We start from the raw sequence: 22,125 nt of genomic DNA, 5'->3' as shown, positions 1-22,125 counted from the left end.
TCAGGCTTTGCCATTTGTTGACTTAATAAGATAAAATTGTCCATCTTTCTGCTGGATTTCTGTTATGTTTTGGAGAGGTAGCTCACAGAAGGATTGAAGAAACACCAGAGCCAGCAGAAAGTAAGCACTGGAAGCACACAGCAGCAGGAATTGCTCTCTGTTTCTGGCAGTGAGTGTAACACAATCCGCTCACTGCAACTTCAGGGTTTGTAACCCAAGAGCTTATTTAGCCACATTCTGAGTGAGTGGGCAACTGAGTTAGTGACAGGCTGGGTAGAAGGGAGAGGAGACATATTTTGCTGAAGTCTTTTTTAACTGCTAAGTCATTTTAGATGGCCTGGAAGGTGTGTTGAACAGTTCAAAGTAATTACTTAATTAAAGATGATTCCATTCTTCATATATAAGGAAGACGTTTAATGTATAGCTATCTCACCTCGCTGTTTTAAACAAAGGAAGTATTTGTTGGTGCTCTTTATCTTTTTGATTAAGTGGATATGACAGTAGCATCATGACAACAGTGGGGTGTGCATTGCTTCAAAGAGAAAGACTGGCTTGTAGTTAAGATTTGTATTTGTGAAGAGGACTTAAAACTCTAGAATCAAGGGACTTGTGTTCTGATGGCAACTGTTGGGCTTTGTGCAAATCATTTTTTATTTGTTTCATTTTCTTGTGTGTGAAGAATGAGAAGTTTGTCTGACAAAAGTAATGGTAATGATAATTTAGTAATTAATGTTAGTTCCTCAAATAGTATGGCTATGAGCTTACTGAAGAAAACACAGTAAGTAATCTTATTGAAGAGCACCTTTAGTAAACATTTATATGTAGTTTCTTATATGTATTTTTTAAAGAAACACTTTTAAGTAACCACATGTCAAGATTTCCAGAGCAATCCAGTCAATTTAATTAGGTATTCTTTTCCTATTTAGTGAATGTATTGAATGTCTAAGATCCATTTAAACATCTTCACTTGGGTGTTAATGGACCTTTAATTGCATAAAGGTTGTGTGTGATCAGTAGCTCAAAGAGGGCAAAGTTTGCTTTACAGTTTGACAAAAGGACCCTATTCTTACAGGTTAACAATGACAACAGTAACTTAAGGTACCAAAAGGATTTCACTTTCATTTTTAAGGCATCATGTCTGACCTTAATCCTGCTGCTATTGATAGTTAGTAGCTAGTAAATCTGTATTCCCCTGATTTTGCTTCATTTGAAATTTATTTTAGGAAAATAACCACTATGCAATTTAAATACTAGCAAATCCGTAGTGGCAGTGCATGTTTTTAATTCTGATGTGTCAGTGAAATATGGAGATACAGATATATATATATGTATGGCTATATATTATGCTTATTTAACAAACTAAAGGAGAATAGAAGTGTTGACATCTACTTTTGATGGGTGAAGGAATATAGAAAGAACTTAAAATTTTGAACTTAAAATCAGTGGAAAAGCAGTTTTACCGAAGAAACTACATTCAAAGGTTAAAAAAAATACATAAGCACATCTTGCATATTCTTGGGCAAGGAAAGCACAAGACGTGCCAGTGGTGCATAGGGCATTGGAAGGTCCTACTCAACAGGCTTAACTGTGATTGGTATCTCCAAAGGCTGGTTGGTGACCAGGTCACTGGCACTGAGGCCAGCTTGCCTGGGGCAACTGCTGCACCTGCTGTGCTCCCCAAAACAGAGCACATGGACACTGCCTCCCAGGAGTTGTTCCTTGCCCATGCTAACTTCCTTACCACATCAGAAACTACTGGGAGCGGAGGGAGGGCGTTGTCGTTTGGCATATCCAAAAGTGTATTTACAACTGTTGCACAAGCTGAATACTGTGAATCAGCATATTCTTGTGTCCAGGGAAGTTCTCTGGCAGTGTTTCACTTGGTAGGGTACTTGAAGCTATAGATGATCGAAAGGAGAAAAAATTGGAGGACAACCATGGTAACGTACAGACTTGAAAAAGACTAAAGAAATGTTAAGGATTGCTGTCATGGCAGATTTGATGCAAATATTAAGACTCACAAAAAATAACTTTAAAAAAATTGTAGGTGAACCAAGTTTTTGTGATGTTCTACATTTTCTTGTAGGTGATTGTAACACTGGCAGTAGTGCTAGCATGTGTGAGCAAATGGTTATAAGAGAGCAAATGAAGATGTTTGGCCACTTCATGACACATATATGTCTATATGTCATAATTAGTCACAGCTTTTAGAAGAGCACAGACTTCTGTATTTGCCTGTTAACCGCGTAAGAGAAGAAAAAGCAGTGATCCCATGTTTCTTTCCAGCTGGGTAACATCACTATACCACTCAAGACCAAGCTCATCCATCTTTTCCTCAGTTATTGCATAAAAAGTGGGCACCCATTTAAGGCTCTTCCCTAAATGGTATAAAGTAGCCACCAAGCAGCCCACCTGTCCCCCACTACTGGTGTGAGCTTCATTCTGTGTGATAGGCTGCCAGTGAACTGGCTAAATGCAAAACACATTATTATGAAAATGCAAGCAGTATCAACTGTGGAAAAAAGCAGAATTTAAAAAATATTACTGCTTTCATCATTTCAATGTCTGTGAAGACAGGACCTTAGGGCTTAATGACTATTTGGAACTTGATATTGTGTGTAAAATCTGATTATTCACACCATAAAATAACGCAACATTCAGGGAGCTTTTAGTCACAAAATTCTCTACAGGAATCGTGTTGAGTTCTAATCTGTTTTCAGGTTAATCTAGTGAAAGCTTCTTGAGGTCACAAATAGGTTGTTTATTCTATTGTTTAAAAATCCATAAAGGATTATGAATCATCTCTCATAATAAATATTGATTCTTCAGGAAAACCTGTCTACTTTTGAAATTACAAGGTTATCCCTTCAAATTATGCTGGCAGTGACCCTTCTGTAATATTTTGTTTCCAATAAGGCTATGAAGATTTAATGACAACATAATTTTCTGTGCAAGTGGAACTCAGCTAGTTAGCTCTTTTATTGATGGTGCACAAAAACAGATTACAGTTGAGCTCATTTTTATTATGTATTTGGTTCTGCATGGCTGATAGGAATAAAAATTAATTCAAGACTGTCATTCAGTCAAGGGCAAATGGTAGTGAATATACAACAGAATGAGAACCTTTCATGGTGTTTTTCTGCCAGAACTGGATTTTGAAGTGATTCTTTAAAACTGAATACAAACATCGAAAAGTAATATAAAAGGTGGTGAAACTAATTTGAAAACAGAGCAAGTAAAAAAGTAAGAAGGTTTTTAAAGGAATGTTTTCTGTTTGAAATATTAGAATGTTCTCATCAGAACAGAAGCCCCTTGGATTCTTTAAGGATCTTCTTCCTGTCTGGTACACACAGGTGGAGCATTTCCCTTTGTGTTCAGAGTCAAGAACAGGACTCCCAAGCTCACGGTCTGGTGCACAGGGCACGACGCTGCTGTTTACCATGAGGATGCAAGAAGAATCAGTATAAATACTCAGAGTAATACTTCCCACTCCTGGGATCAGAACAGAATAAGACTTGGAATTACTTTTTGGGAGTGGGGACGAGTGTTTCTTTTCCTACCAGTTTGTTTTCTCATCCATGCGTAGAAAGTGGTTGAGATTGCTTCATCCTGGCAGGTGGGAAATCTATAAACTGTCTTAATAAAGACTTAATTTCTTGACCGTGGTAGTGGAACACCTTGAGGGGAAAGAGTGTCTAAAGAATTTTGAGATCAAGATTAAGCCTCCTAATGACGTTGTATTTTTGCAGTGCTAAACTTTATGTCTTACAAAGAGGAGGAGCTCAGATGAGAGGTGAAGCTGTTACTGAAAGACAGACTTATAGTGGAATAAGTGCAGCATCCATCATCATTTAACAGAAGTGATAAGAATTTGACCATGGTGGTATTACTGGGTATGTAATGAGGGGTCCAGGTGGTCCTTCATAAAAATAACACTTCTACCTGTAGCTTTGTTAGGCATGTGAATCTATAGACAGTTGGTAGTGATTTCTTAAGAAACCTTATCTTACAATCCTCTCATTTGTGGATTTGATTTGTAGTGTTGATACTCCCTCTTTTGTTTTGTTTTCCTGCTAATTCTATTCACATTGTATTTACACAGAGTTTTTTTACTTCTCTTTGCCCTTCGTTTTTATGAAGACTAGAAGGGTCTTGTTGAAATTGCTGTAACAAAATCTATTCAGCTGGTGCTGGCAGAAATAATTGTATACAGCACTTGAGCTTTCAAGTGTTTCAGTGGTAACAACTCATTATTTCTATCACCAGGTAGCTAGCTAATGCTGGAGAGGTCATTTGTCCTAGAAACATCTAATCAAATAGCTGTGCTTTCTTTGTAATTAGTTAGAGGCTTATTTTATTGTAGAATTTTTTTCAAATCCTTTAAGTGTATCCTGAGGAGAGTGTCAGAAAAATTGTAAAGAGTCAACCACAGTTCATTGAAAATACAAGAGTTTAACAACATGCACTGTTTTCAGTTTGTCCTTTTTTTGGGGGGAGGGGAGGGGGGAAAGGGGAGGGGAAGCAAAAGAAGTCCAGAGGGCCTAGGTAGCTGCTTATGAAAAATGTCAACTTAAATCCCAGTACCTAACACTGAAAGTAACCTGCTGCTTTTAGCTCACTTAATTACTATTGCATAGGAAAAAAACACACTTTTGAAGAATTCTGCCTCTTTTAATCTTAAATCTGTATTACAGGAAATCTGCATGGTCTCCTTCATACACTGTAGCTGTTTATGCACTTTTATGTGTGATGAACTAAACTTGCCCTCTGAAAACTCATTAAGTGACCTTATAGTTTTGCAGTACCTTGTTAGCCTTTTTTAATCTTTTGTACTTTGTTCAAATTTGATAGCATTTTTTAACTAGTTAAACTTCCACTTTCTCAAATGTGCTTTTTTTCTAAGAAGTGATTACACCTGTAGAGACGTATTCTTATAACTTTATTTAAGCACTGTTTGTTGGGTTTTTTCTTTAAATGGTGCTAACATTGCCTACTATTTCTTCATGCATTTTTAATACTTTACGTATAGTTTGTGTTTACATACTTGTGCTGCATAATAATGCTCTTATGTTCCAAGTTAGGAATAAGCAGATATTTCTGCAATAACAATGTGTTACTGAGAATATTAATAGAGTTTATGAACAGAAGTCCAATCCATGAAATGAGCTCTGCTGTGTTTCCTATTTTTAGCACTGCTTACTCGCTTCAGTTAGCTCATTTATGAACAAAATACAGACCAAAATTACCAATGCAGGTAGGTTATATGAATACTTATGGAAAAATCAGTAAATGCGTTTGAAGATCTTGCTCTGCCATACAATGCTACTTTTGAAGGCAAGTTTAGTATTCTCTCTCCAGCCAATACAAGGGGTATTGGTCTCAGCTGTTGCCCACAGCAGATTGGGCGTTAGGAAACATTTCTTCCTCGAAAGGGCTGTGAAGCAGTGGAAAGGGCTGCCCAGGGAAGTGGTGGAGTCACCATGCCTGGTGGTGTTTAAAAGATGCGTAGATGAGGCTCTTAGGGACAGGGTTTAGTGCTAGAGTTAGCTATGGTTGGACTCAATGATCTTAAGGGTCTCTTCCAACCAAAGTGATTCTATGGTTATGGCTATTCCACATGATGGCTGCAGATACATGATCAAAACTACAGCCTACACTGCAGAAATGTACTCTTTGCATGTGTATGGCCTTGTACTGCTGTAGCACTTCCAGACAGTCTCCTCTGAGTGACCATCATCTGTGGCCCAAGTATGCCATAACCAGGAATGCTTTAAATGCAGTAGTCAGGAAAGGTTATTAAGGTAACCAAACTGAAGCAAGGGTAAATAAATGAGAGTTTAAACCACAGCTCTGAGATCTGTCCATGAACTTCCCTTAATTTCTAAATTCTGTAAGTTTCAGTATCACAGTGTTAAAGAGGTATTACAGGTTCTCCTGTCTGCATAGGTTCTTGGACTATAGCTTATTAACACCACAGTTGCTTAAAACCTTTCAATAGTCATTGAGCAATCTGACTAATTCTTATGATGTGATCTCAACCTCTCTCCTGGGGACAACTGTAGGCAGTGAAATGTCTTGTTTTGGTATAAATTTTTCTGCTCTCACCCTATCCACCCCCTGTGTATTATTCATGTTGCCATCCCTTTTCCTTAAACAACAGCAGGATCAAGAAACCAAGTCATGTAGTTAGTGTGAGACGATGAGATCTGTGATAACCATCGTTTCCAGGTGTCCAACTCTCTTCTCTCAGTCCTTCTTTCCCTCCCAATCGCCTGTCCTCAGTGGGAAGGGGGGAGAGGGAAGGAGAGGGGAGCACAGGGGGTTAACAATACATCTGCCACCGTTTATTGACACCCTGCAATCAAAGCCGAGACTGATTCCCCAGTCAGCTGCACAGATATGTTCGTGTGGCAGGATATATGTGGTTTGTGTTTGTTTTTTTGTGTGTGTGTTTTTGTTTTTGTTTGTTTGTTTGTTTGTTTGTTTTTCCCTGGGCTCATCATCAAACTGAGAATTTAGCTTTTTTGTATTTAAAGCCTGCCTTATCTTCTGAAGCTTTCTTTTTATGATCCTTCAAAGTATTTCTTGTGATGGTATGTTGTTCTATATGAAAAGCCCCTCTTTTTTCTTGTTTTTTTAGCAATGTGACATCAGCTGTGAGGTTGCTAGAGAGCAACAGAAGTCACAAACCCTCTCTTTGGAAATGAGATTGTTGCCATGACAATGCTCCCAGCTGCCTCTTGTCCCAGATGAGAAAATCATTTTTAGACTCCTATATTACGAGGTTAGGCTACAATGTTTTAAACTAAACAGTACAGCTAATTGATTCAAATAAAACATCAACACAAGGCTTGTTAATCTTTGGGCCAATAATCAGCTCAAATTGTTGAATCAAATATTTGTGCAGGTACTTATCAAATATTATTTTGCTATTTGTTTTGGATCAGATACTTGAGGTAAAACTGATGCGTGGAGATGGAAAATATTTTCATCTTACTGATTTTATTAAATGTCTTTTTTATAGTAGAAATTATCCAGAGAGCTGACTGATATTCTAAGTTCTATTATCTCTCAAGTCCAGACAGTTGATGATGTAAGTGTTGGTTTTCTTGGTGGTCTCTGGTCAACCTCACTTTGAGCAGGATTATCACTGACACCAGTTCAGCCATGCTGTGCCTAACCAGTATTAAAAACCTCCAAGCATGGAGGTTTTACAACATGTCTGGGAAAGCTGTTCCCATGCTGCACTATGCCTGGTGAATAAGCTTTCCCAAATGTCCAATTTGAACCTCCCAAGTCACAACTTGTGGCCATTGTACCATGTTACTGTTAGACTATGTGATTAATCATGGTCAACACAAAAAAGCCTGATGAAGTTCAGATGAATAGTGACAGGTAAAGGAACCTTAGTTAAGCTAATCAATGAAAACTGGAAGACACAGACTTGACTGCTCCTAAGACTACCGAAGAAGAATGATTAGATCTTTGTCCCTGGTGTGAAAGCCCAAGAAACTCTCCTACAACTCCTTGCAGAGTGAAGTATTGCTACAAGGGACTTCATCTGGGATGCAGGAGGAAGGGCACTGTGGAATTGTTTAAAAGTTATTATGAGATGATTTTAACAGGATTGTGGTGATGTGTGAAACTCTATATGGAATGTTTAGAGGAAGGACCAAAGGCTGGGAAAGGGATGGATCAATGTAGCGGGGAGGAACAAACCTGGTTTGATTTTTCTCTTGACCAGTCTACTCTGGTTGCTTTTCATCACCTTATGATCCCGTGTTTTTATCCAGTTATCTTATTTTCTGAGTTTTGAAATGTACCTCACTGTTCTTTATTTCTCTTAGTTTTTCTCCTTTTAAAACAATACGCCTCTACTATTCTCACTGAAGTCCTCTGGGACCTTCGTGACTTCTAAAAGGTAATTGTAAGTGCTTCAGAGAAGACTTTTGCTAGTTCATAAAGTACCTGCAGAATTTAGTCTGTCCTTGCCACTTTGAAAATACCTAACTTTTTCAGTATCTTTGGGAAGTTTTTCACTTAATCTGCCCTCCAGTCCTAATCCTCCATTAAATTCAATTTCATTAAGTATCTGATCACTGCTTATGAAGTCTGCAACAAAAAAGGGCATCAAATCTGTGCCATTTGCCCTTCTCCTTCAGTAAATAATGGTGTTTTGATTTTTACTTCTTTTTATATCCAATGCATTTACAGAATACTTATCTGTTTTTTATGTCCCTTGCTAATGGTAATCTTTTTAATCTTAATCCCTATTTTATCCTAGTTTGTTACTGAGTTATTCCTATATGGTCACTCTTAGGAGTTTGTCCTTTTGTTCCACTCATTGGCACCACTTCATTCTGACTTTCAAATTTTTAAAGAATTCTTGAACCAGACCTTTTGAGCTCTTAGTACGGTTCCTGTCATTTCTCCATCATTATAGTACCTTTTATTAATTGCCAGCCACCCTTAAAGAGCCTTTCTCTCTCAGACTCTTAGCAAGAGAGGACAGAAAAAGGTTGCCTAGGTTTCTTGAGCTGTTTTGGTTTTGTTTTTTTTGGTTTTTGGTTTTTGTTTATTTGGTTGTTGTGGGTTGTTTTTTTTTTTTTGTATTTTTGTTGTTGTTTTGTGGGTGGGGTTTTTTGTTTGGTTGGGTTTTGTGGGTTTTGGGGTTTGTTTTTCTTGTTGTTGTTGTTGTTGTGGTGTTTTGGCGGTTTTATTTGCGGTTTTGTTTGTTTGTGGGGTTTTGTGTGTGTGTGTTTGCTTGGGGTTTTTTTACATATTATCCTTACAATGCTGCACACACTTCTCCTTTCTCATACTTTTCCTTTCTCATACTTACATAATTCTGCCATATTAAGATAGGTGTTACGTAGATTGCATTCCACACAAATATTCTCCAACAGCTTTCACCTGATATGATTGTGTGTGGCAATTTCTGCCACCTTTAGAATAAAAAAGTAATTTACAACATATGTCCTATCATACTCTTTTCCAAAGCTACCTGAGTAACTTACGTTTTTCATTACCACTAGTCCTATCTTTCAGCTAACAAAACAATTATTTTGCTATGTCTTCCATAACGATGGATTTGGATGTGTTTTTCAAGTTAGGTCCTACTTCAGTGGTCTTTCTTGAAAGTGAAGTCTTCTCAATTCACTTAAGTTTCTACACCTTTAGAATTTAGTCTATGGTTCAACAGGAAGGCATGCAGCATGTTTTTATGGTTTACTTCAGACCTTGGGATATTTTCAGAAAGAGATCTGAAAACAAAAATTACTGAACACTTGAAAAGTCGAATGTTTCTAAGAGGCAAATATTTGTTTTGTTTTCCATTCAGTCAAAAATATATGCCTTGGTTCATTTCCCAAATGAATGGCTCATCTCACTAATAATGAATGTGTAAAAAGAGTTTTAGAAGATGTATTGAAAATAGTCTTATGTGCAACGTCTTTCAGCAGTTAATTACTTCTTTCTGCATTGTCAGAAAAAGAACACATGCTTCAATGCCATTGCCAGCTCAGAAGTTCAAGAACAAGTGAAAACTGTTATGAACATTTTTTTTTTGTTACTCATCCTATACAAAGATACCGAAGTGCATTTAGCCAAGGTTGCAAAGCAATTCAAAGTCACTCAAAGTTGCAGGAGTATTTCTATGGCCTGGTTGTGTTGCTTGGTTGGTTTGTTTGGTTTTTTTTTTACAAAACAGTCACTTGTGCTGTGCACCCAAAAAACTTCTTTCAGGAAAAATACTATGTGAGCACTTTTTAATATGTTTTATGTGTTCTGCCTTTTTAGAACTTTGTCTCTTGAGTTCCTTGGTATGCTGAACAAGATTATTGCATGCAAGTTTATGGCAACAGAACAAAGCCATAAACCACCCATCTCAAGCGTTTTGAAGACTCTGGATACACAAGTTGCTAGTCTGTGTCAAAGCCTTTCCCCTAATGATGGCGGCTTATTGGGCATAGTGATCACGAAGTGATCAAGTTTTCTGTTCTTGGAGAAGTAAGGAGGAGGATCAGTAGAACTGCTGCCTTGGACTTCCAGAGGGAAGGCTTTGGCCTGTTTAGGATGCTGGTTGACAGAGTCCCTTGGGAGACAGTCCTGAAGGGCAAAAGAGTCCAGGAAGGCTGAAGATTCTTCAAGAAAGAAATCTTAAAGATGTAAGAGCAGACTGTCCTCGTGTGCCAAAATACAAGCCAGCAGGGAAGAAGACCGGCCTGGCTGAACAGAGAGCTTTGGCTGGAACTCAGGAAAAAAAGAGAATTTATGACCTTTGGAAGGAGGGGCAGGTGACTCAGGAGGACTTATAAAGGTGTTGTAAAGTTATGCGGGAGAAAATTGGAAGGGCCAAAGCCCAACTAGAACTTCATCTTGCTACTTCTATACAAGAAAATTAAAGATGTTTAAATACAATAACAACAAAAGGAGGACTAAGGAGAATCTCCATCTTTCAGTGGATGTGGGGGGAAATAGAGTGACAGAGGAAAAGGCTGAGGTACTAAGTGTCTTCTTTGCCTCAGTCTTTAACAGTAAGACCAGTTGTTCTCTGGGTACCCATCCCCCTCAGCTGGAAGATGAGGACAGGGAGCAAAATGAAGCCCAAATAATCCAAGGGGAAATGGTTAGTGACCTGCCACACCACTTAGACACACAGAAGCCTATGGGGCCAGATGGACTCCACTCAAGGGTTCTGGAGGAGCTGGTAGAGGTGATCACCAAACTGCTTTCAACTATTTATCAGCAGTCCTGGCTAACCAGGGAAATCTCAGTTAACTTGAAGTTGGCAAATGTGATGCCCATCTACAAGGGCCAGAAGGAGGATCTGGGGAATTACAGACCTGTCAGTCTGACCTTGGTACCAGGGAAGGTCACGGAACAGATCATCCTGAGTGCCATCACACAGCACATACAGGACAACCAAGTGATGAGGCCCAGTCAGCATGGGTTTATGAAAGGCAGGTCCTGCTTGTACAACCTGATCTCCTTCTATGACAAGGTGACCTGCTCAATGATCTGTACAAGGGGATCGAATGCACCCTCAGTAAGTTTGCAGATGACACAAATTGGGTGGGCATGTTGATCTGCTTAAGGGTGGGAAGGCTCTACACAAGGATTGATGGGCTGAGGCCAATTGTATGAGGTCCAACAAGGCCAGGTCCAACCCTTCGATCACAAAAGCCCCAGGCAGCGCTACAGGCTCAGGGACGAGTGGCTGGAAAGCTGCCTGGCAGAAAAGGACCCAGGGGTGTTGATTGACAGCTGGCTGAAGATGAGTCAGCAGTGTGCCCAGGTGGCCAAAAAGGCCAACAGCATCTGTGCTTGTGTCAGGAATAGTGTGGCCAGCAGGAACAGGTAAGTGATTGTCCCCCTGTACTTGGCTCTGGTGAGGCCCCACCTTGAATCCTGTGTTCAGTTTTGGGTCCCTCCCTAAAAGGAAGACACTGAGGTGCTGGAGGGAGTGCAGAGGAGGGTGACAAAGCTGGTGAGGGGTCTGGAGCACAAGTCTGATGAGAAGCAGCTGAAGGAACTGGGGCTGTTTAGCCTGGAGAAAAGGAGGCTCAGGGAGAGCTCTCTACCTAAAGGAAGTTGAAGTGAGGAGGGTGTTGATCTTTTCTCCTAAGTAACAAGGGATAGGACAAGACAGAATGGCCTCAAGTTGCACCAGAAGAGGTTTAGATTGGATATAAGGAAAAATTTCTTCATGGAAAAGGTTGTGAAGCACTGGAACAGGCTGCCCAGGGAAGTGGTTGACTCACCATCCCTGGAGGTGTTTAAAAGACGTGCAGATGTGGCACTTAGGGACAAAGTTTAGGGGTGGACTTGGCAGTGTTAGGTTAGCGGTTGGACCTGATAATCTTAAAGGTCTTTTCCAACCTAAATGATTCTACAATATTTACTGTCACTTACTGACATCATTATCCACACTACTAAGTTTAAATTACCGCTACTTTGCCCTTGCTAGAATGGATAGCTTCCTTATATGAGTTAGATAGGTATATTTTTCATATCCCTTACACAGAGAGTCTGATTAGTTGCAATATAGTAGCCAAGTTGTCTTTGCAACTAACTTTGGAGCTTGATGAAGTAGTAGGTTGATCACTCTCAGTCAAATTCTTAATTTGCAACAGTGACACGAATTGTTAAAATATAGAGAACTTGTAAAGAGACTTTCCATGTAGCAGAGGCTGCAGTGGAAAAATTCAAATGAATGCTTGTCAGTTAAAGCTGGGCAGAATCAGAGGGATAATTAAAACTTCAGTATATTGTGGGGAAGGAATATGCAGTCATTTGGCTGAGAAATGAAGTATCTTAATTAACATGGCTAACAACAAGTCATTAGAGTAATGCATTATTTTGAAATTTGTATACAAACAAACCATACCAATGTAAACTCATCCTACCTTAAGATCATTATATAATTTTCAGGGATGAAAAATTATTCTCAAAATACTTGATCAAGAGCAGAGAGAGATATGTAATGATTTTCATTTTTTTCCAAAGTTTACTTCTACAGAAATAGATGCCTTTTTGTGCATGAGTGAATGAATGCCGTTGCCCTTTCTTCTCTCTTCTAATTAAACACTTCCCACTTCACTTCTGTTCTGCCAGCTGAGATGAGAGTTTGGAAATCAACAAAGAGACGCAAACAGCAAGAAAGTAAAGAAAAATAGAAGGACGGGGGAGGAGATAAACAGTGACGGAATATGTAGGAATCAAAGGCACAAACCAAAGATGCACCCCAATTTATGTCAGGGTGACATGAGACCTATCAATAAATACCACTAAATTCGATGGTGTTTTCTAGAGTGTATCCACATGGGCAGAATGGAAAGGTATCTTTGCCTGCCCTTTCTTCGTATACTATTTCAGCAAGATCTGTTACCTGTTCAAAGCACTTTTATTATTTCATAAGATACAATACAGTATTTTCATGCCTTACTAAGCTTTATAAACCTTGGCTATGAACCAGAGGTTAGATATGTCAAACATACAGATATCAGAAATTCCCTGAGCTGCATAATGCTAAAAGCAGAGACAATGTGTTTTTCATCTCTTGCCTGTAGCTACTGCTACTGGCCAGTGTCAGGGAAAAGATACTGTTCTGACTGCCTGTGGCCATCCTTGTGTGTCATGAAGTCTTGCTTGTACTTTAAAGAGAAATATCACTGAGTTTTAAATGTTACAAGCAAGTCTTTCCTAAATATTTGTTGTGTGTATATATTGAATTGTGTATGAAATATAAATCCTCACATGTTGTGCTTTCTCTGAGGATGAAATATTGAAGAATAGAAATAATGCATAATACAAATCCTCCAGTAGAGCTTGCACAGTACTTAAAAGTTCCATCAGTTTTAATTATGGCTTATTTCAGAGATGGACTCTGATCCAAGTGGATTGCGGGCTGGATCAAGTAGCACAAAAACTTAGGTGTTGGCTCATCTTGAAAAGAGTAAATACAATACTAGATGAGACATCATCTAAAGGCCATGCAGATAGACAGTACAACTTTCAGATCTATAGTAACAATTAATTCATCTAATTAATTTATTTTGACCTGAATTATATGTTAATTAACTCCTGTTAATCCAAATAAACTAAAATAGAAACCTGATGACCAGCCTCTTCTGCTTTTGGTATTTGCTGGGTTTTGGGGGGTTTTGGTTTGGTTTTTTTTTGGGGGGTGTGTGTGTGTGTGGTTTTTTTTTGTTTGTTTGTTGTGGGGTTTTTTGTTTATTTGTTTGGTTTGGTTTCATTTTTTGTTTGGTTGTGGTTTGTTTTTTCTTTTTTTCTAATTTTATAGCTCTGAGACACTAATCCTGATTCTTTCACGTTAAAACATGAAGTAACAATAGGGTTTATGGCTGATCTGTTCTTAATACTTAAAAATCAACTTGTGTCTATGCAATTTTAAATGTGACTAGTAGTACAGCACCTAGTTAATTCAGCTATGCAAAATAACATGATAAATTTGAGCATCTGACTGTGTGTGTTTGAGCAACATAAATAATTTTCTGAACTGTAGCCTCCTTCATGGTTCTCCATTACTGCGCCTATTTATTAATCAAGGAAATTTAATTTAGCTACTATGTTGTTTTAGTCCTTATGGAAGAACTTTGTACTTTATAATTCATTCATACTTGCAAGTGTAATATGTCAAAGTCCACCAGAGTAAGCACACAGTGTGAAATAATGAAGATGCAATTTTGCTGCATTTGAGATAGCGTGTTGGAGCTGATTTATTCACCTGAACTTAAGTAGCAGGCAAAGTACAGCTGTAGAGAATGAGCTTGTTCGTTTGTGTGCATTTTTCTTTGCCAAGCTTCACTTGAAAGAGGTAAGGTGCCTGCCTAGTGCAGTTTTCCTCATTTACTTTCTTAATAATTTATAATGCCAAGTTCTATTCTGGAATTAAATGGATCTGTAAATAATTTCAATGAATAAACATGAGGGAAGAAAAAAGACTGTCTCACTCAAAAATGATAAAGAAAAACAAAACAGCTAAAAAAAAAAACTCCGGATCCAAGTACAGATTTCCTGAAATTTAGTGATGCTTGTGGGTTAGGTTTTGATTTTAAGTAATTTATAGTATAATAATAATAACAACAAAAATAATAGAAGCTTTCAGGGAAAAGGATACATGGCAGTGGGAAATCCAGGCAGGCACAGCAGAACTTAAATGCTTTAAATAAAACTCTCTGCCAAATTCAATGGAAGGTAATTTTCCACTTTATTATGATACCAATGTCAAATGACTAACCTTGCATAAAGTAGCAAATTGTATGTTAATAGTAAATCAGAATTATTGCTGAATAGTTTTAGGTAGAGTAGAAAATTCTGTTTTTCTGGGTTTTTGTATGGCAGCTATAAAAATTGACTCTCAAACCTGAACTTTATTATAATTATTTATCTTGGACATTTAAAAAAAATATGCTGAATATTTTTTCACTCTGGAAATCTGTTTGCTGAATGTGCTGCTAAGTCATTAGATTTATAAGGAATGTGTCTCTTTTGCAACATAAACCAGTGTGGACAAGGGTACTGACCTCTGTAAACTCTGTGCTGATGCTGGCAGGAAATAAGCTCTGACCGAAGAGCTGCTGCTAGAACTGTTTGCTGCCTTTGTCAAACACACTGTGAGGAGCTCAGTCCTTAAATAAAAATTAAAAAAAAAAAAAGAAAGAGTTTTGGCTGGAGTGTAAGTAAATGTGTCCTTTGAGAGTATGGGAAACATTTGTTATCTTGATTCCGTTTAAACTGTCATGGATATAGAAATTCCTCTTCAGTCAAGCTGGGATTTGCCTAAATGAGGACACCTGGATTTAGTCCAGTAATAGCTTAAACCTTCTTGCTATCTTGAATAGACAGTTACTATATGTGTAACCCCCAAAGAAGGAGAAAATGGGCCTCAAAACTATTTTGATTCAATATATTGAACCCTTGTGGGTTTTGAAGAGGCTGAAGAAAAGTTATTTTTGCTTTGTTTATTGAGTTGTTTGTTTTTTTTTTTTTTTTTAAATCCGATTTAAACCTGCGACCTATTATTTAAAGATGGAGATGAAAATTTGTAAAAAGTGTAGTCTGGATGTGCTGAAGTTAGTTCTCCATTGTATGGAAATATTCCCAGCACTTGGAAAGCCATGTCTTTGACTACTGTTTGAACACCTGACAGTCTGCAGAGCCAGTGTTACTGTTTCTGTCAGTTCAACCATTGGTGCCGCTATTTCACTACAGTTTGGACTCCGGGAATAAGCAAAGTTCAATTCTGATAAATATAAAATGTGCTTTTTCATTTGTCATTACATTACTTTCTATGGCTTTTTGTTGCACACAAAATTACGTTATGTTTCATTGCCCAGCACGGCATAAGGTGACAGAGGTGAGAGATGTTCTAAGTGTGTCAGCACAGTCAAAGGAATGACTGGTCAGAAATAGGGTGTGAGACATCAGGAGAAGGAGAGGTCCTTGAAAGATGGAAGAGGCCAGTTTCTGCAGAGGCTCACTGTGTTGAAGCTAGGTATTTCGACACCTTCCTCCTTCAGGACTTCCATACTAAAAGTCATCAATCTTTCCATTTTTAGTTCCAGTCTGTGTTGCTGCAGGAGGACCGACTGGGACAGAAGATGCTGTTGAGGAGGTCAGCAGGATTTATTCTGTTCTTGCTCTCCCACTGCACTGTGTTGGTGAGCACCAGAGAGGCAATGGTCTTGGCTAATGCCCACCTTCTCCCCCAAAGAGGCTATGAGAGACTGGGTAATGCTGATGAAAAAGGTACTCATGAGGAGAGTGAGTGATTTGGATGCACGCTGTGTTTTACTTTATTGCTTTGCTGTAACATTTTCAGCCAACATATTTGAAAGCTAGCCCTGCAAAAGTACTTTGCAATATGAACACATCCTGCCCCGAAGTCCAGAATCTTTAAAAACCTTGCTCAGCTGCCATCTAATCCAAGAGAAATTGACAGTTTTTTTGTAAAAAAAAAATATTTTGTGGCATTTGAAGACTTAGGACAATCAAATCTAGATTACATCTGACACATCAGCACCTAAATTCCATTAGTACTTATAACTGAAGCAGCCCTCTGCCCATCTAGCCTTCAAGGTCCAGCTTGGTAGGTGTTCTAATACATTTACCAGAGTAGATCCCACATAAAATGTAAACAAAAGGAGTAGTGGGATTGATTAGTTTTCCTCCTCTGACTCATGGCACTTGATTCAAGTGAATCCTGTAACAATCAGCCTAAATTATTTTCTCATTATTTGTCTGCAGCAGTTCTTCTATTTTTCATGACTAATATGCACTGAGAAGTGCAAATACAAGTGTCGCCATATATACTGCTCGCTTGGACATCACCATGTCCAGCTCCTGTAGGGACAGGAGTTGAACTCGATGATCCTTGTAGGTCCCTTCCAACTCAGGACATTCTATGATTCTATATAAATCACTTAAATAATCATTCTATAAAATCATGGGATTGGGTTTGGAGTCAGGTTATGTCTACCAGGTGACTGTTCTAACAACTGGGATACAGAATCATGTACACAGTTCTGCTCTTTCAAGGTATTTAAAAATGTCATGCAGATAGTATTGAGATTTGAAGTATTCTCTTCATGGCTGTAGATTCTATTAGGCAATGAAAGGCATAAAAGTAAGACCTTGGAAAGCCTATATACTCCTGTAAATATGTCCTGAGTGACCTAGAAGTCCCAATAAACTTTTGAATGTCAAATATAAAAGACTATATTTAATACAATACTGATACTATGAATAATACTATTTAACAGGCTTAATCCATCAGGACTTGTATAAAACCTATGATACAACATTTCATATAATATAAAATCAGAGAAGGTAGAGTTACATTATGCTTTCAGTACAGATTGAAAAGAAAATTACAATGATGTGGGTACAAAAGTAAACCTTAAAGTCAATGAGAGACTGGAAGTATTTGCTTATAAGTGATCTTTTCAGTGTTCTTATTAAGTATACCAACGCAAAAACAGAAATATGCTGATAATATTTAATGATAGCATGAAGTAGAGAAATGCCAATACAAAGAGTCAGAATATTACACAGAGAAAAGAAAAATTCTTCAGTAATACCATTGGGATGAAAAATAAGGTACAAATTCTAGGTTTTACTGCAGGGTAACCTTACTAGTTACAAAGATCCAAAGGCCAAACTCTAGATTAAAGGAAACTAGGCAATACAAATGCAATCCTAGAATATATCAACAGAGATATTTTGAGTACGACTTGGGAAGAATCAGTGGCACTATATAAGGCCATCTGCAATACTGTGTGCAATTTTACCCACATTCTAGGAGATTAATTTGCAGTGAAGAACTGCAGAAAAGCTACTAAGACAATTAAGGAACAGAAGATTTATCTTATACCAAGTAATAAAAGAACATATTTATCCTAACATAATTTACCCACTGCACAACATTGTAGTTCTACCTGGAAATCAGTCGTAAGATTTAGCCTGGAGTTGAGAGTGGCAAGAACTGTTCCTAAGGAAATCCTCAAATGTTTCTAAGTTTTGTATTAGCAAAAAATGTGCTTTAATATCTCCCTTTTATCAATGAACACATGGCATACTTATCGAAATGTCATGCAAGGATGTTACAGATGCCTGAAGTATAAACTGGCTAAAGAGAAATTAGATTTATTTGCTGAGGACAAGGCTAGCTCTAGTAATTAAACACAATGGTCCAACACATGGCACAGGCAATTGCAAATTTCCTGAGTACTGAAACTGGAAGAAGACAGGAGGAAAAGGAATGGTCTGCACATAACTTTTGGGTTTTCAACCATATTTCTGTCATAAATGCAAATCACGCTTCTGCTGTATGACAGGGTAACAAACCCTTTTTTGAATTTTTGAACGTTTCCTGTATGTTCTGCCCTGAAATTTTCTGCCTTTAGCTGAGTAGGTGCCCACCAGCTGGGATGAAGTCAAAATCAGCTTCCAGTCAGAAGGCAATTGTTCAGTCAGTCTAAAGGACAGAGTTCAATATTTAAAATTTACTATTTGAACAAAAAAAATATTATTATTTTTTTTTTCTCCTCAGACTATCCAAGGGATTGTTTTGAGATTTTTCAGCGCTCCAAAGGAAATTCCAGAGATGGTCTTTACATCATCCAACCAAAGGAGGACCCAATTGTTGTCTCTTGTAACATGCAGGATGGTGGCTGGACGGTAATCCAGCATATTACAGCCAATAGTACTGTTGACTTTGATAGGACCTGGCGAGATTACAAATATGGATTTGGCTCCGTTCTTGACAACCACTGGTTAGGAAATGAATATATGCATCAGTTAACTAGCAGTTCCGTGCAATATATACTTGGAGTTAAACTTGTGAACCTAAATGCTGAAATCAAATGGGGACAGTACGAACCGTTCCTTATTGAAGATGAAGAATCTCAATACCGAATCAGGGTTGGTCTATACAAAGGCAACGCCACTGATGCTCTGACCCTGGACACAGAAGCTTATCTCCATGACAACCAGAAGTTCACCACCAAGGACAGAGACAATGACAATTACTTTCAGAATTGTGCTAAATTGGAACACAATGGCATTCCTGGGGGAGGCTGGTGGTATGATGCGTGTGCTGGAGCAAATCTAAACCGTAGGAATGTGATATACTGGCAAAAGGACTGCAACAAGCAGCACATGTGCAAATTTGCGTGGATGATGATCAAACCCATTGACCACAGCCTGTCATATCCAGCCAAGTCCTGTCCATGTCAGAAAGTTGAACTGTAGATAAGCCATGTGTACTTTGAAAGGAACACGGATTCTTTGTCCAGTGACTGAGGTGAACTCACACTTATTGAATAATCATGCTAAGTAATCATGACTGAAAATTTAATTTGGGCTGCTGCAAGGGCTTTATGAAAGCATATTGTCCAGAACTGGACCAGGACATAGACATCTACCAACCACACAAGGAAATCGAGAGTACGATGTTTTGTATGAGATACACATGAATATATATGCATTTCAGAAGATTTTGCTCCAGTATTAACATTCATGCTTGATCTCCTATCATTGCACAACTTATCATGCAGGAAGGAAATTTCCAGTGGAGTACCTACATTTACAAAATGCATATTTGAGAGTATTGTGTATCACAGGGCAGCTTCAAGCCTTTTCTTTTTACCTTCAGTGAAAGGTATTTTAACATATAAAATTGGAATTAGCCTCATCTCTCATGGCTTCTTTTCTGCTTCACTGACTCTATCTCTACTTTTTAATGATCCCATACACAATGAAGTATTCAGCGTAGGCTTTTCTTCCTTCTTTTTAGAGCACCCAGAGTTACTGGGAATCGTCAGCTTTCTCACTTAAAGCTACAAATCTAAAGCTTACAACGCCTCTGAATTTTTCCCCAAGAAACTCAGTGAACACATTTTCCAAAAGATCAAATTGATTTTGCAATTGTTTACTTATTGCTCAATTTTTTTCTTGAATATTACCTCACTTTTTTTTTTTTTTTTTACCATATTTTGACTGTTGCTTCTCCGTGTTCCATGCTGTGCTTCAGCTTTCTCTTTGTTTTTAATACTATGTGAAAAAAGACTAGAGTGTTGGCTTTATTTCACATTTGCTAGCTTCAGTTGTTTTGGTACTGGATCTTGACATTATTTCAACAGTTCCTTTTTCTGATTGTAAAATAGAGAATCTTTAAATTTCAATATAAATTCATCTATTTTAAAATAATAAATAAAGGCATTTCAGTTTTTATAACCTTGAAGACCTTGTTTTCCTTTACAGCTGTTTGGGTTACTTCACACATTTCTATATCATTGGAATAGCTGAATAACAACTGAAGAGTTTTCGTTGTTGCATTATACAAAATGTCAGGACAATAGGATATCTTGTATGTTTTCTTGAATATTTCAGTTACAGAAACTCAACCAAGAGATACTGGCAAGCTCCCACTTTTTAATTTAAAAATGGAACATGATAATTTCCATGAAAATTACTCTGCAGAAAATAAATTGTATTGTGTTTTGAGAAGACTAAGATTGCCAGGATTACTTAAGAGAAATTAAATGGGAAGTGGAAAAGCCAAGAAAACAATTTTTATTTTTCACAATGCACAGCATGTACAGACATGTTATTTAGGTGAGGCCAATATAGCATACACGTGTATTTTGCAGCATCTGATTTTTTTTTCCCCTGAAATTGTGTTCAAAACCAGGAGTGTGATAGGGAAGGAAGTGGACAGTAGCTGAATTGAGTTCATGTCATTAAGTCAATTTAACGTGGGTTCTTCTGCAACTTTATCAGAAGGTCTCCAAAGCTGTAATGAGGATACAAGAAAATCACCCAAGTGTTGCCAGTCTCCCATAGCTTTTATTTAAATTCCTGGCCATATAGCCAGATTCTCACACGCCTTCCAAAAATTTGTTTCGAATAATCTTGACATGCAAGAGCACACCTAAAAGCCAGCAGGCTGCATCTGATCCTCAAAGGCAAGTAACCTGCTGTGCAGCCCACCCTTGGCCTGTTTCAGAGGGTTTTGGAGGAAAGGACTGTATGAATGAGCTGTATGAACAATTTGGGCACCATCACCCCAAATCCAGCTGCCCAGTTTTGGAGGTACTCTCTGGTATTAACCAGAGCCCTACAAACCTATGCTGACACTGAATTCCAGCACAGGAATTAGATTAAAATGTAATAACTTGTAAAAACAAGTCTCCAAGCAAAACAAAGACAGATTAATCCAGTTCACAGACACTTAATGGAACTTGGGGACCAAATAAGGTTCCACATTTATAAACAGAATATGGATGGAAGTGACTACTGGAGCTGGATTTTGGACTAAATAGTGGATGAAAATAATTTAGAATACTACAATACACCCACCAGCACTTCTTTCTAGAGCTCTTAAAGAGAAGGACACTGAGCCTTAAAAAGTGGACTAAATTCTGCCTTGTGAGTCCTTAGCAAAAGGCCGCCTTAACTGAACCGATTTTTTTTTTCGCCATCACTGAACCCTAATCACCGGATACCAAGAAAAATGCTGAGACCAACCGGCTGTCAACACTGAATCAGCAAAATCACAGTCTGAAACATGGGGATTTCTATTCTGTCTACACCTATTTTCCTTTCCCTATTAACATTTCTCCTATCCTCTCTCTCTGCTTTTCCTGATTATACTACATCCTGTACAGACTTGAAGAAAGGAGATGGATCCTCCCAAGACTACCCAACAGAAAAAAAAAAATTATTTGGTCAGATAAATGTATTTCTAAAATGGGGAAGCATTGACAAAGTCTAGAGCAATAGGTAGTGTTCGCAATAGGCTGACTTGCAGCTCCAAGCACCCCTGAACGGGAGGTATGTTCCACTTTAAACTTGCAATCTCCTAACAATAGCAGAAAATAGGTTTCTTTACCTCTTTGCTATTTTGTATTTCTCCCCATACTGTTTTCTCAACTGCAGGAAAGGTGAGCACATTCTTACATAAAATATCACATTAATCAACTCACAATTTAGCAGAAGGAAAAATTCGTCCTAAAATAAAGTATCAACTGACAAAATAAGATAATCTGATGACCTCTTTCTAGCAAAAACACTGATTCATTATTGTTTGTCTTTAAA

The 22,125-nt window shown here is 38.0% G+C and overlaps 1 protein-coding gene across 1 annotated transcript; it reads left to right on the top strand.

The window, feature by feature from the left end:
* Positions 1 to 16,127: 16,127 nt before the first annotated feature.
* Positions 16,128 to 19,278, top strand: LOC309442520 (fibrinogen-like protein 1-like protein; the record flags this gene model as incomplete). The annotated part of the gene is made up of 2 exons (XM_082058407.1): positions 16,128 to 16,275; positions 18,578 to 19,278. 2 exons carry the CDS (start codon positions 16,128 to 16,130, stop codon positions 19,276 to 19,278), a joined length of 849 nt encoding a protein of 282 aa, XP_081914533.1.
* Between the last annotated feature and the right edge of the window lie 2,847 nt (positions 19,279 to 22,125).

This window comes from Streptopelia decaocto (genome assembly GCF_964273445.1).
Source record: "Streptopelia decaocto genome assembly, chromosome: 7".
Lineage (NCBI taxonomy): Eukaryota > Metazoa > Chordata > Aves > Columbiformes > Columbidae > Streptopelia > Streptopelia decaocto.
The sequence above is the reverse complement of the archived record's forward strand: the minus strand, read 5'-3'. Positions and strand labels throughout refer to the sequence as shown.